This window comes from Leucoraja erinacea, chromosome 31, assembly GCF_028641065.1.
Source record: "Leucoraja erinacea ecotype New England chromosome 31, Leri_hhj_1, whole genome shotgun sequence".
Taxonomy (NCBI): domain Eukaryota; kingdom Metazoa; phylum Chordata; class Chondrichthyes; order Rajiformes; family Rajidae; genus Leucoraja; species Leucoraja erinaceus.
In genome coordinates, this window is record NC_073407.1 from 12,613,012 (window position 1) to 12,630,737 (window position 17,726).

General features: G+C 44.6%; 2 protein-coding genes across 2 annotated transcripts in view; both read left to right on the forward strand.

Annotated features, from left to right (window-relative positions):
- LOC129711929 (collagen alpha-1(I) chain-like) overlaps positions 1-14,090 on the forward strand; it is a 38,104-nt gene extending 24,014 nt beyond the window's left edge. Inside the window, exons 14-22 of the mRNA XM_055659956.1 lie at positions 32-85; positions 1,576-1,620; positions 3,360-3,413; positions 4,823-4,876; positions 7,003-7,056; positions 9,189-9,242; positions 11,655-11,708; positions 12,595-12,639; positions 13,564-14,090. Coding sequence (XP_055515931.1) covers positions 32-85; positions 1,576-1,620; positions 3,360-3,413; positions 4,823-4,876; positions 7,003-7,056; positions 9,189-9,242; positions 11,655-11,708; positions 12,595-12,639; positions 13,564-13,623 — 474 coding nt within the window. The 3' untranslated portion in view covers positions 13,624-14,090. The remainder of the gene's footprint in view (positions 1-31; positions 86-1,575; positions 1,621-3,359; positions 3,414-4,822; positions 4,877-7,002; positions 7,057-9,188; positions 9,243-11,654; positions 11,709-12,594; positions 12,640-13,563) is intronic.
- A 2-nt stretch (positions 14,091-14,092) lies between these two features.
- Positions 14,093-17,726, forward strand: part of LOC129711927 (collagen alpha-1(III) chain-like) — a 40,960-nt gene continuing 37,326 nt past the window's right edge. The window contains exons 1-4 of the mRNA XM_055659955.1: positions 14,093-14,263; positions 14,581-14,634; positions 15,419-15,472; positions 16,996-17,049. Of these exons, the coding sequence (XP_055515930.1) occupies positions 14,108-14,263; positions 14,581-14,634; positions 15,419-15,472; positions 16,996-17,049 (318 nt within the window). The 5' untranslated portion in view covers positions 14,093-14,107. The remainder of the gene's footprint in view (positions 14,264-14,580; positions 14,635-15,418; positions 15,473-16,995; positions 17,050-17,726) is intronic.

A 17,726-nucleotide genomic window follows, 5' to 3' on the forward strand; every position in this document is an offset into this window, starting at 1 on the left:
TTTGATTCAAAATGTGTTTCAATCTCCACAGGGATTAAAAGGCCAGCAAGGAATACAGGGTGCTGAAGGAAAGTCTGGTACACAGGTTCCCATTCTGTACTTTTAATACAGATTACAACCATTTCATGTCCTATGTAAACTGTTTGCTTTCATGTCTATCACAGGAGAACAAAGATTTTTGTTTAATTTTTTTAGTTTAGAGATTCACCGTAGAAACAAGCCCTTTAGCCTAATGAGTCCTGCGATCCCTGCACATTAACACTATCCTACACACTAGGGACAATTTGCACTTATTCCAAGCCAATTAACCTACAAACCTACTTGTCTTTGGAGTGTGGGAGGAAACCAAAGACCTCGGAGAAAACTCGCGCGGAGAACGTATTAACTCCGTACAGACAGCACCCATAGTCGGGATCAAACCCGGGTCTCTGGCGTTGCAAGCGTTGTGAGGCAGCAACTCCACTGCTTTTGTGTTAAGGAGCCTTGGGGAGTTCTTAGTCCACTTCCTACAGGGCTTACAAGATCCAACCTGCATAACATGGATTTTGAATCAAAGTAAGGGTGCATCATATGTAATCTTTTTTTGTTGATAGATGAGCGTTAGATGATGATACCCCGTCTATTGCATTAAATAATTATTGGAAGGAGCTGTGTCAGGAGTCAGTGGGGTCTTGTGTTGCTTCCAGCCTATGTCCTTCCCTCGCTGGGACTAATGCAGCATCACAAGTCTGCACCCACGCAGCTCCCAGCACACTGACAGAGGTGCCGCTAGATCACTGTTACACTATGGCATAGTGTGTGTGTGAGGCAGCCAGGGCAGATGTTGGGGCATCCTCACCTCTGGCTTATGGCCAATCCTTTCTTTTGGTATTTCCTATATATTATGCACAGTTGATCTCACGTTGGAGCGGATGAACATTTCATCTACACAGTGTATAATTATGACCCAGCTAATGTTATAGTGACCAGAAACATTATAGAATCATTACATCACAGGAGAAGGCCAAATGCTTCTTTGGTTATGCCATCTTTTCATGCAGCACACCCATTAATTCCGTTTTTTTTTGTAGACCTGTAAGGTTTTGAAATCTCTCTGAAAGGTATTTTTAAAACAATGTTCAAGTTGATGTTCTTCAATCTTTGAGCTCTTGCCAGCAAGGTCAAACGCCCCGTTCACATTGTGATTACGAACTGAACTGATCATCTTGAAAAATGAAAAACAATACATCTGAACCTGCTCCTCTTGTTCAAAATCCATTGAGATTCACATTCATTTATTTTTCACACTGCTGAATTTTAATGTTGGTATAACCTGTTCACTGCCAAAAACGTTTTTGTATACTTGTATACTCTGACCTGTGTAAACTCGGGGTGGGGGTGTGGTTGGGTGAGGGGGAGGGGGGGGTGGTGTGGCACTTAATCAGTTCTCGGTATTTGAGTCTTCGGCTCGTACTTAAGATGACCTCTTAATGTCAGGGAAAAGGTTGTTGCGTTGTGGTGGGAGACTCATAACTACACCATCGCACCAAAGCAAATGAATATAAATGTTCCCTTCTTGTCTTGTTTTTCTCACAGGGAGAGTCTGGCACTCCAGGTGAACCAGGGAGTCGAGGGCCTCGGGTGAGTGTTTTATTCATGCAACCATTTTGGGCACCATATCTGAGGAAGGATGGGCTGGCTCTGGAGAGGGTCCAGAGGAGGTTTACAAGAATGATCCTAGGAATTAGTAGGTTAACCCATGATGAGCATTTGACGGCACTTGGGATTGTACTCACCGAAGCTTAAAAGAATGAGAGGGGACCTCATTGAAATAGTGAAAGGCTTGGATAGAGTGGATGTGGGGAGGATGTTTCCACTAGAGGGATAGTCTAGGGTGACAGGTCATAGCCTCAGAATTAAAGGACGTTGTTTTAGGAAGGAGATGGGGATACATTTCTTTAGTCAAATGGTGGTGAATTCTTTGCCACAGAAGGCTGTGGAGGCCAAGACAGTATATATTTTTAAGGCAAAGATAGATAGATTGTTGATGTGTACAGGTGTCCGAGCCTTTGGGGAGAAGGCGGGAGAATGGGGTTAGGAGGGAGAGAGAGTTCAGCCATGATTGAATGGTGGAGTAGACTTGATGGGCCAAACGGCCTAATTCTACTCCTATTCCTGATGACCAATCATTCCAATTGTGAAATTCCCAAGGTTAAGAATGTCTGCACCATTTTCCCTCCCTGGTATCGCAGCCTACTGCAATTCTGGTCAGCTGGGTGAGCTACCTGATGCCAAACGCCAGACAACGCTCTCGAGACAGAGTGAGAGGAGTCAATTCAAGTCGTCAACCTTTAGTTTTAGCTTAGCTTTGTTTAGAGATGCAACGCGGAAACAGGCCCTCCAGCCCACCGAGTCCGCACCGACCAGCGATCCCCGCACATTAACGCTATCCTACACACACTAGGGACAATTTACAATGATACCAAGCCAATTAATCTACAAACCTGTATGTCTTTGGAGTGTGGGAGGAAACCGAAGATCTCGGAGAAAACCCACGCAGTCACGGGGAGAACGTACAAACTCCACACAGACAGCACCTGTAGTCGGGATCGAACAAGAGTCTCATGTACTGCAAGCCATGTAAGGCAGCAACTCTACCACTACGTCACCATGCTGCCCTGGCAGTTGCATCCCACCAGTCTATGGATTCACACAGCAACATAATTTCAAATCCCATCACTGCTGTGAGGATCTTGAAATTGATTCTGCTTATTATCAAAGAAAACCCACAGAGAATAAGCAACCAGATACGTGCTTGAGCAGGGGAATGAATAGTCACAAAGGTGAAGTTTTTTCTGCCTACAAATTTAATCACATATCACCCGCGGGCTTTTTCCAGATTTGTGCAATTTGAAGGTCTGATTTTTCTGCAGTAGAATCCAATTATAAACCGCTTCCGAGTCATTTCACATCACACTGAAAGTTAACCAGGCACTTCCAGACGTGAGCTAACCTAATGGTGAGCTTGCCTTTGGTTAGTTTGCTGTAAATATTCGGCGTGTGTCCATCCATGAAGCTAGTTGTGTCCCAAGGTGATGAATGGTGTGTCCCAAGGTTCAGCACTGAGAGATGCTGCCTAACTAGGGGCCATTGTGTGATCAGTTGCTCTTGGATTTCCCACCATTGTTGAACCCTTTTGAGGAAGGTCACGGCCAAAATATGGTTTGCATCCACCCATTGTAATGTTCTGCTGTTAACACAACAGGATTTCTAAACTTAAAGAATGATTACTGAGCTTTTAAATGCATGTTTTGTTTTTCATTAATTGCAAGCAATATAATAACTATTTCACCTCACTCAAATGTCTTTGTATTTTTCAGGGTTTTGGAGGAATGAGAGGTGATCAAGGAGCAGATGGAGGGACAGGACTGGCTGTAAGGAAATCTACCACACACTATGAAGAAATTGCTTAGAACTTGTTATTTAACCTTGCGTTATTGTCCTCCATTTGACCAAAGCGTCACTAATCCACCACATTCAGCACTTTGTTGATGACACGAAGAATTGCAGATGCTAGAATCTTGAGGGAAAAACACAAAGTGCTGGATTAACTCAAGGGGTCAGGCAGCATCTGTGGAGGGAATGGACAGGCAACACTGTGGGTTGGGGGGACTTTGATGTTGTGGGACTGGCAGATTCTGGATCATTTGCATGCAGTTCCTCGTAATACTCCAATACACTATTAATTTGCTTTTTTTTAAATGAAAAACACCGTAGTAGGATAAATTTTCCTATGAACCAGGTGAGTTTGAAGGAATTGCAGGAATCAGGCCCCTGTGAATTTAAAGGGAGTATGGAAAACAGGTCCTGGACAAGTTTAAATGGAGCACAAGAAACACCATCCAGTGAGACAGGTAGTGACCCATCAAGATTTCCAAATAATTTGTCCGCAGATTATCGGAATTTTACTGACGATTGAGCGACAAAGTAGTTTAAAATGTTGAGCTTATAAACTGAGTGCCAATCACACTAGTGCTGGCAGATGGTGTTCAGGTGATACTGTACCTCTGGGATTCCTCATTCAGAGCGATTCCTTTTAACAATCATTCGGTTACTTCTCCCAAAGGCACTCATTGTGCAGCGATCAGTCATTGTGGGTAACTCATTGTGAATCAGTCATGGTCTAGTTGAAAAATGAAGCTGAAGTTACTTTGCTTCACAGGAACAGGTCCTTTGTCCACCACACCCATGCCAACTGTTCTGCCCATCTGCACTGGTTCCACTTGCCTCTATTGTGCCATTTTCCTTCCATACCTTGCACTTCAAGTGTATGTCTAAATATCTCTTAAATGCAGCAATTCTATCTGATTCCATGCCCGAAAGATTCATTTTATACTGGAAATAGCCCAAAACGTCACCTATCCGTGTTCTCCAGAATTGCTGCCTGATCTGCTGAGTTACTCCAGCACTTTGTGTCTTTTTTTGTAAACCAGCATCTGCAGTTCCAAGTATCTCGATTTTGTAGGTCCAATGTCTTCCTCAGATTCCCCACTGTGCCATATTTTACAGGGTTCTTTTTATTGATCGTTACTTTATCAACGATCTGCCCTCAGTGCCTGCTCAAGACTGCCAATAAAAATATCTGACAAGACCATCAATTGTGTGGTTTGGAGGACTTTAGTTATAGGGAGAAAATGGATAGGCTGTGGTTGCCCTCCCTGTATTGAGCTAGAGATACTTATTCTCCATTATAACTTCTCCCCATCGCGTTATAGTATTGCACATGGCAAGCTCTCAGTGACTGCAGTGGTGTTAATGGAAGTATTTTTCATGCTGTTTACAGGGCTCTGCAGGATGTCCCAGTGCTGACGGAATACCTGGCTGGACAGGAGAACGAGTAAGGAAACAAAGTGTTGCACACACGTTTCATCAGACCACGAGGAATGCAGAGATAAGAATACTGGGACTATTTTCCTTTGAGCCCGAATAAGAAACAAGAGCCCCTCGAGCCTGCCCCAAAATGCAAGTTAATCAAGGTCGACCATCCACCTCAGCACCATTTTCCAGCACAGTTCCCACTCCCCTTGATCCCTCATATCCATTGATATCTGTATTGAATGCGATCAATGATGGGACCGCCACAGAACTCCAGGTTGAGAATCCCAAAGATTGACCACATTTTGAGCGAGGAGGTTTCAGCCACGCCTGATCTACCGCTTACTATCAGGTTATGAGTAGCCCTGCTCTGGGAATTCGTATACAGGCGGAAACCTCCTCTCTGCACCTATCCTGCTATGATCATCGGGTATTTTATCTGTCTTATTTCACCATTATTCTTCTAAACTGTAGTGAGTAGAAAGCGTAGTCTAAATATATCCCCAATGCAGAATGGCCATGTGAAAGAGGTGTTCAAAGTCATGAATGTTTGTGGGAAATTACTAGCCATGCTCTGTGAAGAGAAGTGGCTGGACCTCCCAGAGAGACAGCACACATGTGGTGAGATGAAATGCCTCCCATGTGACCCTTTGTCACCTGCTCGTGTTCTTTGGGCAATAGTAATAGAGTTGGGGAAATGCACTGTTCAGATGTGGAATGTTTCAAGGCCATTGAATCAGGGGAGCAATGTTAAAATCCAGTGCTTGCATTATTGATAGTTTAAACATATTTTCATCTTTGCTTCAAAAAAGGGTTTATGACTGTACAGCACAACTTGCATTTAAAAGTATATTAATAGAATAAAACTTTGTGCAATGCCAAGTAAAATTGGTAGCTCAGGCAACCAAAAGCTTGGTCAAGACTTTAATAAAGTGGTAAATCGGACAATATTATATGCTTTTTGAAAAATAAAGAATGACAATGTCGGCAAAAGCATTGAGAATACCACCAGCTGGAAGCTGACGTCCAAACCACACAGCACTGTGACTTGGAAATGTATAACTCCCTCCGTAATGGGATTGTGGGTGTGCCCACACCTTCAAGTTCTGCAGTGGTTTAAGAACGCTGCTCACCTCCACCATCTCAAGGGCATGGGATGGACAATTCATTGCTGCCTCAGCCTGGGATTTATTTTCCTCTGGAGCATAGAAAACTTAGGGATGACCATATAGAGGCTCAGATAAGGTGAATGGGCACAATCCTTTCAGCAAGGTAGGTAAGACTAAAATTATGGGCATAGGTTTAAGACGGGATGGGAAGGGTTTAAAAGGAACCCGATTAGCAACATTACACATTAGGGCAGTGGGTATATGGAATGATTTGCCAGAGGAAGCTGTTGAAACAGGAACAATTACAATGTTAGAAAGACATTTAGGTAGCTGCATGGATAGAAAAGGTTTCAGAAATATAGGCCAATCGAGTCTAACAAGTCATCTTGACCAAGTTGTGCCAAAGGAATACACATACAATGACTTCGACATGTTGGCCTGGCCAGTAGCTTTGCCTGAACTTCGATCTCTCAAACAGTCTTCTTCGTATCGAGTCCACACTCAAGATTAGAAGTTGTTCAGCCAGAGCTGAACACACTTCTCGACATCTGCATACAATGGTGTCTGTCTTGTGCTTCTTGTGCGTGGCGGGGGACAGATTGGTGGAAACGGGGCCACAACATGAACACTCTTTCCTTGACCCTTCTCAAACAGTTATGGGCAGATCTGCCGATGTTTTTGGCAGGAATAGCGTACCACAAAACAGATGCTTTCCTGTGATGTGAATAATGCAAGGGACTCTAGAGTGGATAACAGTATTCCATATCACTGCACGCTTCATTTATGATCTGACGGCCACTGTTATAAACTTAATTTCTCGTTCTCAACCAAGTGTTGTGTAAAATTCCAGCGTGCATCCTGTTGATAATAGAATGTCAGCTGGAATTATTGGTTTGAGTTGAAAGCTTGTCATGCTTCAGTTCCGGGACTTGGGATTTAATTTTAAAAATAGAAGAATTTAAACCGGGGAAAAATAGAATGAAAATAATGATTGGAAGATTTATTGCTTCTTAACTTTCTGCCTGCTCTGTAATTTCAGGGCCCCATTGGCAAATCAGGACTGCCAGGATCACAGGGACCTGTAGGCATGTATGTAAGTGTGAAGCACAACTGTTACTCATTGGTACATGTTGCGTAAATTAAAATATTTATCGCACCATTAAGTTTGGACTTCCAAAGTGCTTTGCAAATTATAGATATTTGGTGCTTTGTAATACTGATTTATTCCACCATTAGAATATCAGGCAAGTATTTGCAGAACAAGTTTATTTTATTTTTTAGTTTAGAGATACAGCGCGGAAACATGCCCTTCAGCCCACCGACCAACCAGTGATCCCCGCATATCAACACTATACTACACGCACTAGGGATAATTTACACTTATACCAGGCCAATTAACCTACAAACCTGCGCGTCTTTGGAGTGTGGGAGGAAACTGAAGATCTTGGAGAAACCCCACACGGTCACGGGGAGAAGGTACAAACTCTGTACAGACGGCACCCATAGTCGGGAATTAACTTGAATCTCTGGCGCTGCAAGGTAGCAACTCTACTGCTGCGCCACCATGCTGCCCATAGTATACGGGGATTGCTGGTCGCCGTAGACTCGTTGGGCCGAAGGGCCTGTATCCATGCTGTCTCTCGAAAACTAAAACTAACATTTATGAGCGTGCGTATGCTGCATGCTTAATGTTTTCAGTTGGAATTTGCAGCCAGTCAAGCAAGTAGTTTAGAGATACAGCAAGGAAGCAGGCCCTTCCACCGCACTGACCCCCCCCCCCCCCCCCCCCCCCCCCCCCGTACACTGGCGCTATCCTCCGCTGATCCAGCAACAGTATCCTACACACTAGGGACAATTTACAACTCGCAGAAGCCAATTAATCTACAAATCTGCACGTCTTTGGAGTGTGGGAGGAAACCGGAGCACCTGGAGAAAACCCACGGGGTCTCAGGGAGCATGTACAAACTCCGTACAGACAGCACCTGTAGATAGGTTCAAACACGGGTCTCTGGCGCTGTAAGGCAGCAACTCTTCTGTTGGGCCCATTAATCAAAGTTATTGCAGCCCTCTCACGTTAATTCAACACTGTTGAGATATGTTCCATGGTAATGCGCGTAATTACTGTCAGGCACAGAATCTGTTACTTTTCCACTTGACTTGTTTCCCTATTTCCGTTTCAATCAGAGCCAAGTAAATAAATCAGAGCCATATTGTTAAATGCATCAGGTGACACCACCAGCTTGTAGGAGTTTCCTCCTGTACATCCATCCTAGGTGTGAGAGAATATAAACAAATCACCATCTTATCAATGAGAACTGCCAACTCAGAGTGGGGTGTGCTGGATTTATTCTGAGAGCTGGCACTAACTCAATGAGCTGAAATGGCCCTTCCTCTTAAGCTGCAAGGAAATATGGAAATAAGTAATTTTATTTCATGTTCTGATTGAACATAATTACCATGTGGGCTGTTGGTGGAGAATTTGATACTTGGGCAGATGTAGCTACAGGTTGGATTTTATTGTTCTGCTGTTACATTTTCTGTCTGTTGAAGGCAGCTGCCATTTTAACTGCTCAGCCTCTTTGATTCACTTCCCATTGGAAATGAATAGGAGCAGGGTTACAGGGTAGTAGCTGTAGATGGGACAGAGATCGGACACTACTTGGACCAACAGATTTACTCCCAGGCAAGTGAGAGAGAGAGGGGGAATTTCACAATTCATTTTGCAGAGTTTGCAGACCCCTTTCACCTGCCACATCATACAGTAATGGTGTTGGAAGCAGAGATACATTTTACTGCTTGGAAACAGGCCCTTTGGATCAGAGTACGTGCTGGTCACCGATCACCCCGTACACTAGCACTATCCTACACACTAGGGACAATCATTTTAACTAAAGACAATTAACCGATAATTAACTTCTGTTATATACAATGTAGTGTTTTCATGAACAGCTATAAGCCATTGCCACAGAATCCATTACAGAGATAAATGTGACTTATCTTACCATTTCAGGATGTTCTCTTCATAAACCAATTTGTCCATTATTTTCTGTAATTAGGATTTTACTGTAATTTTACTGGATAATCTTGGCCTCTACTTATAATTGTAACTTTGATTTTGTTGCTGGGTAAATCTTTGTTGATTGTCATGAAATGTTATTACTCCTTCCCGATGCCCAATTACGTTGGGAACTTGGTGGGATTGACGTTGTTGTGTGCTATCTACAGGGGTTTCCAGGACCTTTGGGAGAACGAGGAAGTCCAGGATCAAGAGGTGCCAAGGTATTCGGAGCCCTTCTGATAATGTGGGAGGATGTCACTGATCGTTTTCAATGGTGATGTGCTCACAAATCTAAGCTGTTCCACCTGTTCCACTTTTCGTTTTGAAATGTGACGGTGAAATGTCTTCAAGAGTCTTTTAGTCGTTTGTGGTGCCTACCTTTGACTACTGTGTTATTACTTTCATTCCCTTACAGTTTTCCCTCGTTCTCTTTCTCCACCCTGCTCTACATTCCAACCTCGTAGGTCTGAGACACATGGCCACATTGGCAATCTAATATTCCTTCAGATTGACCAAGGGCATCTGGGGGAAGATGCACAATATCTACAAGTGAATAATCCCAGCACCCCGTCCACAGATGGCTGGGACGTTACATTAGCTGCACCACATAGGCCTTTGCATATTTTCATATTTAAAACTTATTTTCACAACATTTCTCATTTCATTACCTCTCCCCTCATTCTATAAGAGCCAGGAATTCTGAATTACTTGTTTTAACTATGGTGACAATGCATTTTAAACACAAAGTTTTTGATCTTTAAGAAACTGTGACAGTGAAGTGTAATGGTCCTGTCCCACTAAGGCAACTTTTTAGCCGACTGCAGGAGACTGTGCAGTCACCACATTGTGGCCACATGTTCGCGGGTGGTTGCCGGGGAGTCGCCTTCATGGTCGTGAGGAGTTCCCGCATTCTGGGAACTAGTCGCGGCCTCATTATGGTCGCTGCAAATTTTTCAGCATAGAGGGTAGCGAGATTTCCCATGCCGTAGGTGGGTTGCCATGAGGTCCTAGTGGGTTGCCATGAGGTCCTAGTGGGTTGCCATGAGGTCCTAGTGGGTCGCCAGGAGGTCGAAGGTTCTTGTAGGTTGTAGACGGTGCTGACCGATGAATTTCATTGGCTCTTTGGGGGAAAAAAGCAGCGATCAGAGCCAAGGATAACGGACCGGTAATGTTAAATGTTCGCCGAGCTTCACAGCCGTGTATCTCTGGCTTCTTAAAAGTTGTCTTCCCCCTTCTCCCTCCCCTCTCCCCCACTACTCCCCCCCCCCCCCCCCCCCCCTTTTAAAGGACTACCGTTCACTGTGTTTTAGCCGTCTTAATTACAGCGCCAACCTTCCTGTTCATCGCGGTGTGTGTCTGTATCACATTGGATTTGCACCGTGTGAATTTCACTCAGACAGCGCTCTCCCTGCTTGCCCTGTCCCCCACCTGCATAACGGGCTGGTGAAGGACAGTCGCCAGCAGTCGCCTGTGGGACAGGCCCATAAGAGTCTCAACCAAAAACACAACTCCACATTCCCCTTCACAGATACTGCCTGACCCGCTGGGTTCTTTCAGTAGTTTGTTTTTTTGCTCAAAGTGAGGCGTAATATGTTTGGCATTAGTGCTTGCACAGAGTTTGCGTTTTATGCGACTGATAAAAATGGTTGCCAGTTACCGCTAAATTAAAATAATATAAGGGCGGCCACAGTGGTGCAGCGGTAGAGTTGCTGCCTTACAGCGCTTACGGCGCTGGAGTCCCAGGTTAGATCCCGACTACGGGTGCTTGTCTGTACGGAGTTTGTCTGTACGTTCTTTCCGTGACCGCGTGGGTTTTCTCCGAGATCTTTGGTTTCCTCCTACACTCTAAAGACTTACAGATATGTAGATTAATTGGCTTGGTAAATTGTCTCTTGTGTGTGTAGGATAGTGTTATTGTGTGGGGATCGCTGGTTGGTGCGGACTCGGTGGGCCGAAGGGCTTGTTTCTGCGCTCTATGTACAAACTAAACTGAACTAAAAACTCAGAATAATTTTGCAAGTCGCAAGATTTTCACCTGAACTTTTTGATCAAAACAATATACTCCTCTCGAGCATCAACATCCTTTGAAATCAAGTGTCATTTACGATGTACGGTGGAGACTCGAGAGTCTGCAGATGCTGGAATCTTGAGCAACAAGTAAACTGCTGGAGTAACTCAGCAGGTCAGGCAGCATGTGCAGAGAGAAATGGACAGGCAACGTTTGGATTGGGACCCTTCTCCAGACACGTGCTGTGTACTATGCTGTGTTTGCATGAGTTTCTTGAGTAAAATGGAAGAACAAAATATATTTTTGTTAAACAATAATTCAATATGTTTGTTTTTGCTTGTTCTCCTTTTTGGCAATGGAAAAGGAAGTTAAATTTGAGCTGAACTGTGCTGGTGGTTTAATGGAAAACTCCCTCCCCACAGATGCTGCCCGACCTGCTGTGCGTTTCCAGTGCTTTCTGTTTGCATAATGGCAATGTGTTGTGACAAGCTGAGAATGATGGCACCCAGATTCTTTGTGCTTGTGGAGTATAAGACAGCTCTGTGTCCGACATTGTTTAGTGCTTGCAATTGACATTGTTCCGCAACGCATCGTAATATTTGTGTTCATGTTCATTCATTTTTAGGGAGAACCAGGAAACAAGGGGCTATCGGGACAGGCTGGGAAACTAGGCGTGAAGGTAACTCTGGCATTTGTGCAGAAGCGTTACTGTCAGAAAAAACTATCGGTGAACTTATTATCTAAACAAAAGTCAGTCTGTTCTTTCACTTCACCCTCCGTCACATACGCTAATCATGCACAAACAAAAGCTGAAGTTGCTACCATAAATGATGTAAGACTTTCTCGGGCATTTTCTGTGGTGTCCGGTTCATGGAGCAATGCGCTGTCACATCTCTTGCACAGAAGCACAACCTTGGCCAGTGGCACAGAGAGAGGTCACAGGTTCAGTGTAACCAAGGACCCAACAAAGGTGGGCCTGGCGGGGCAGAGGGGGGAGAACAAAGGAGGGCCCAGCGTGGGGAACAGCCATGGGGGGGGGGGCGAACAAGGATGGACTTGGCGCGGGATACTTTGTAACTTTATGTCAGTGCTCTTTATGTGGCAACTATTGCATACCTTGATAGATACAAAATGCTGGAATAACTCAGCAGGACAGGCTGCATCTCTGGAGAGATGGAATGGGTGACATTTCGGGTTGAGACCCTTCTTCAGACTGACCTTGGGTATGCAAGCAAATAATTTAATTGTGACTTGTCACGTGACAATCAAAGTATTCAATTCAATTCAATTCTTGCTATCCTTGCCTCTGTTGCTGAGGAAGTCGGCAAAGGCTCAAAGTCAGCCAAGGCTCGGTGACCCCCGGTGAGGGAAGGAGAGAAAGGTCAAACTGAGAGGATCAGGCTCTCTGAGGGTGAACCAAAAGCAGTCGAGTGTGCAGAGGGTTGCCACCGCCCATCCTTCCTGCCACATGCACGGCCTGAGGAAGCGAAAGGAAAGTTTAGGAATATGTTTCCAAGCAAGATATAAATGGCTTGAAACTAATTCTTCAAGTGCAACTTTTGCAGGGTCCAGGGGGCAAGCCCGGTGAGAGGGGAACTCCTGGACAAGCGGTGAGTACATGCTCATCCGAAACAATGGTGACCATTAATTTTTATGATGTGAAATGGATTTGTTTTCATTTTGTTTTACGGAAATGCAATACGCTCTCCTGTTATCATTGAATACATTCCACATGTTTCTAATATATCTTTCCGTCTTACCCTGGGAATTTAACTGTCCGTTTGCAGGGGAAGTGATTTTTCCGATAAAGTCCCTGGTCCTGCTGCCCTCAGCCTCGTGACTTCACTATTGTTACGTTGCTCCTATTGTTACGAAGTGTTTGAAAGGATGCACCCTTTTATGCTTAAGCTAGATGCTGTTTCATCTTGGAAGATGCAAAGTGCTGGAGTAACGCAGCGGGTCAGGCAGCTTCTCTGGAGAACGTGGATAGATTACATTTTGGATCGGGACCCTTCTTCAGACAGTATTACTCTTTAATAAGTCGCAGTGATTGTTATTGAGGCCCTGACAAACACAAACAACCACCCATTGCACAAATAATCTTTTGCATTGCTACAGCCGATGTATTATCTGGTCCAACCACCTAAACACTGAACTCATAGAATCATCGAAAAGTACAGCACAGAAACAGGCCTGGTTGACCCATCTCGTCCATGCCGAATGTGACGACTGTCTATGTTATCTCCATTAGCCCACATTAGACCCCCATCACTTTACACCTTTCAAATTATATTTATATTATAGCTGTCATCTCACCATCTGCACAAGAAGACAAGAAGCAAAAGCTGTTTCTCACCAGTGGAAAATACGTGGGAGTAGATTTTGACCATAGATTACTTTCCCACTCCCATGCGATGTTTATTTAATTTACATTACGGAAAAGCATGTTCAAGGTTAATTTGATTTGGGTTATTGGTTTTCTGTTTCGATAATGGAAGCGTTTTGCTTTAAAGCTTCGCACGTTACATTTCCAGGGCAGAAGAGGGAATCCAGGCACCAAGGGATTAAGTGGCCTACCTGTAAGTATTTTCTGATGTAAAAGCACAAAGAATATGATGTTTTTTAAATACTGTGCTGTTTGCCGTTTCGTGGGACATGTGTTGTTTAAAAGGGAGTTTTGTACCATCAGCAGTCTTCAGCTGTCTGCAGTGGCATTCTGCAAAACATCATCAGCTGAGGGAGGTAGTTCTCCGTTAAATGTGCAGACAGTGGCGTTAAAGCCCCAACATGGCAAGTTGATACATTCAGGTCTGCAAGCATCCGGAGTTACACTGGTACAAGTAAAGTTATGAAGCAGTTACATTGCCATGGAAACCTAGTGACCAGATCCAGTTTGGCTTATGTGATTCTAGTCCTGCATCAGCATAGTTAACTATCGGCACGGCCACAAGGAAGGTGCAGTAAACGCTCGCATCCACAATCCACAATTCCAGTTACATCCACAATCTGAGAGTGTGTTGAAGGGTGACCCCAATGGCTTAGCCGACTTTCTCTTTGGTTTGTGAGCTGTCTTGACAAATGCCCTGGTCCATATTGTACACAATCGGTGATGTGTCTTATCCTCAGGGCCCACCTGGAAACGCTGGCATTGATGGGGTTGTTGGCAAGATGGGACCCCCAGGGGATCAAGGACCATTTGGAGCAGCAGGGATCAGTGGACCCCCTGGATATAAAGTATGTGTTAACAGAAATTGCTGGTTCTTCCAATCATCAGGAAAATACTGATATAAATAGTAAATGTTTGAAATTCACTTTATTCCAGCTGGACCTCATTTAAGAATCATTTGTTAATGTTTTGGCTATTATAGCCTAGACTTGACATAAATGTGCTAATCAATGATTATATTTTATGTTTTCCAGTAAATTTACGTATCATTTTTAACAGCCTTAAATTACAATTGAAGAGTTCCATAATTAAAAGTTATGGAAGAGCAAGTGTTGCGTTCATTGGAGGGTAATCTCCGTTAACTGTGCATTGGGATCTTTTGCAGGGGCGGGAAGGAGCAGCTGGACCTGATGGACCCACCGGACAGACGGGGGAAAAGGTAAAGCACAGACTATGGCGGGGAGATTGTGTCTGGAATTATGTTGTCATATGACAGCAGTGCCTTGTTTGGGTTCTGCAGACTTACGGTGCGGAAACAGGCCCTTCGGTTCACTGAGTCCGTGCTGATCAGCGATCACCCCGTACACTAGCACCATCCTACACACACTAGGGACAATATACAATGTTTTTCACAGGAGCCAGTTAACCTACAAACCTAAACGGCTTTGGAGGAGGAAACCGGAACACCCGGAGGAAACCCACGTGGTCACAGGGAGAGCGTACAAACCCTGGACAGACAGCATCACTGATCAGGATCAAACCTGGGTCTCTGGCGCTGTAAGGCAACCAATCTCCCCCTGCGCCACCAAGTCACCCACTATGACTTGCATCGTTTTTGCATGTTTCAGTGAGAACACCTCTAAAGAATCATCAGTTTGCAAACTGATTGCGGCAGCTCGGTGGCGCTGCGGTGGAGTTGCTGCCTTACAGCACTTGCAGCGCTGGAGACCCGGGTCCAATCCCGACTACGGAAGCTGTCTGTGTGTAGTCTTCGCCCCGTGACCGCATGGGTTTTCTCCCAGATCTTCGGTTTCCTCCCACACTCCAAAGACGTACAGGTTTGAAGGTTAATTGGCTTGGTGTATGTGTAAATTATCCCTTGTGTGTGTGGGATGATAGTGTTAATATGCGGGAATCGCTGGTCGGTGCGGACTCGATGGGCCGAAGGACTTGTTTCTGCACTGTATCTCTAAACTAAACTAAATGCTTTTCGTCTCTGACAGGGTGAAGTGGGTCCATTGGGCGGTGTTGGTGTCACTGGGCTGGATGGCGAGCAGGTAATTACAACGTTCAATTTGGTTGTTTTCCTCTGGAGGTGGAACCCGAATTGGATTTCATGAATGAGTAATTACACTGGCACCTTGCTGGGTGCCCAGAGTGTATTCCCAGCATAAAATGGGTGATTGCAGCATTATGTACAGGCAGGTGTGTTACGTTGCTGCTGTGTCTGGAACCTGGGCTGAACCCCTGTCCTCCTCTCCCTCTGTAGTTGCAACCTCAGCGGTGGCTGCTGGCTCCTGAGCTTGTAACGATAGCTGGTGACAGTCTAGTTTTGTTTAGCGATACAGCGCAGAAACAGTTCCTTTGGCCCACCGGGTCCACGGCGACCAGCGATCCCTGCACACTAGCTCTATCCTACACACACTGGGGGCAATTTACAATCGCCCATTACTTTAACGAAGTAAATTAGCCTATAAACCTGCATGTCTTTGGAGCATTGGAGGAAACCGGAGGACACGGGTATAACTTACAGGGAGAACGTACTAACTCCGTATAGACAGCACCTGTAGTCAGGATTGAACCTGGGTCTCTGGCGCTGTGAGGCAGCAACTCTACCCCAGCGCCACTGTAACACCCCTCCCTGGGAGATTTCTGGCCCATGATCATGTTGAAGAAATGATCATTCTTACCATCCTTGCACTGAGCAACAAGATCTCTTACTTACTCTTACAATATTGTCACATGTTATGCTGGTATTGGTCACTGTATCAAGCCACAATGTCGATCATGCAGGGTATGAAATGTGACTAATCTATACATTTGACAGTTTAAAGCGTTTTTCCATGTTTGTACCAATTGACTGAAAGTTATTATTGTCCTAAGGCCAAATAATTTCAGATGCTGGAAAAATGAAATAGACAGAAAATGCTGGAAATACCCAGCCGGTCAGGCAGCTTCAGTGGGGATAGAAGAACAGTTATGCTTTCAGGTAACTGATCAGAACTCAGAGTTTTTTGCCTTTCCTATTAAATCTGTTGCTTTTCGTGCAATTGCAATTCAGCATTTACAGGTTGCCAGTTTCTGGCAATGAAACAGCAGTGTGAACCTGCCACCAAGTCAGCCTTAGGAAGCATTGCCTTAGCTGAGCTGCCTCTCATCATCCACCTCGGTGGGACTGAAGGATGGGCTTTCATAACATGCCCACATTTAGTTAGCTCAATAACAATGTAGAAGATATTTTACCCTGCTCTAGATCTAGCCCGGGTCTGAAGAAAGGTCTCGACCCGAAACATCACCCATTTCTTCTATCTAGAGATGCTGTCTGTCCCGCTGAGTTACTCCAGCATTTTGTGTCTATCTTCAGTGTAAACCAGTATCTGCAGTTCCTTCCGACACAGTAAATGCACGCGGCTGTGTGACGTTATGCAGTGTCACCGGGCGATCAACAGTATTGAAGGAGCTAAAACATTTCTCGTTGTGCATTCTAACATCTGCAGACACTGTGCCAAGTTCATCACATATAACTTGCATTACCAGAGGATTTTTTTTATAGTTGCTGTCACAGTTTCTCTTCTGACAGGGTGAACCTGGAAGTGTGGGTGAAGAAGGACATGTTGGATTAAAGGGGGCCCAGGTCAGTACTTCATGTGGGTAACAGTGGGCTTGACCTCCCTCTACTGCTGACACCTGTGATGATTGTTGGTTGTATGTTCTATTGCTTCCCATGCATAGTGATGGAGTGTGTAGTGGGGATTCATAGGATGGCTGCTGGTCTGCAAGACCATGTTATGAACGTTCCTTCCATAGCTGTAATCCTTATTACGATGGGGGTGAGGAACCTTTCATGGCAAAGAGTGTTAATGTTCCCACAACTTGCACTCTCTCCGGCTGGATGTCAGTGGCACTCACAGCTAGAGAGCTAGGCCCTACTTTACAAACATAGACTGGAGTAAACTTTAACTGCCCTACATCAGAGGCAGGGAGACTCCTTCTCCTTCGATGCCGAATATGATTATCCTTGCATATTACATCATGTTTGCTTTGACTAATTTGAGTTAAACGGTGGGTTTTTGACCCTTTTGAACAAAATATTTTTCCAAAATTTGAAATTCTGGATTCCAAGCAACTTGCAGGAAACTTTTAATTTCTTGTGAGTTTTACATTCACGTTGTGACTTCACACTTGTGCCTGAATGGGAACCAATATTTTGTGTCGGACAAAGGCACCAAAGACATGCATAGCATCAGACGTTCACTCAGCTAACTTTTCATTGCCTCCCACTCTAGCATCTGCAGTCTCTTTTGTCTTCAT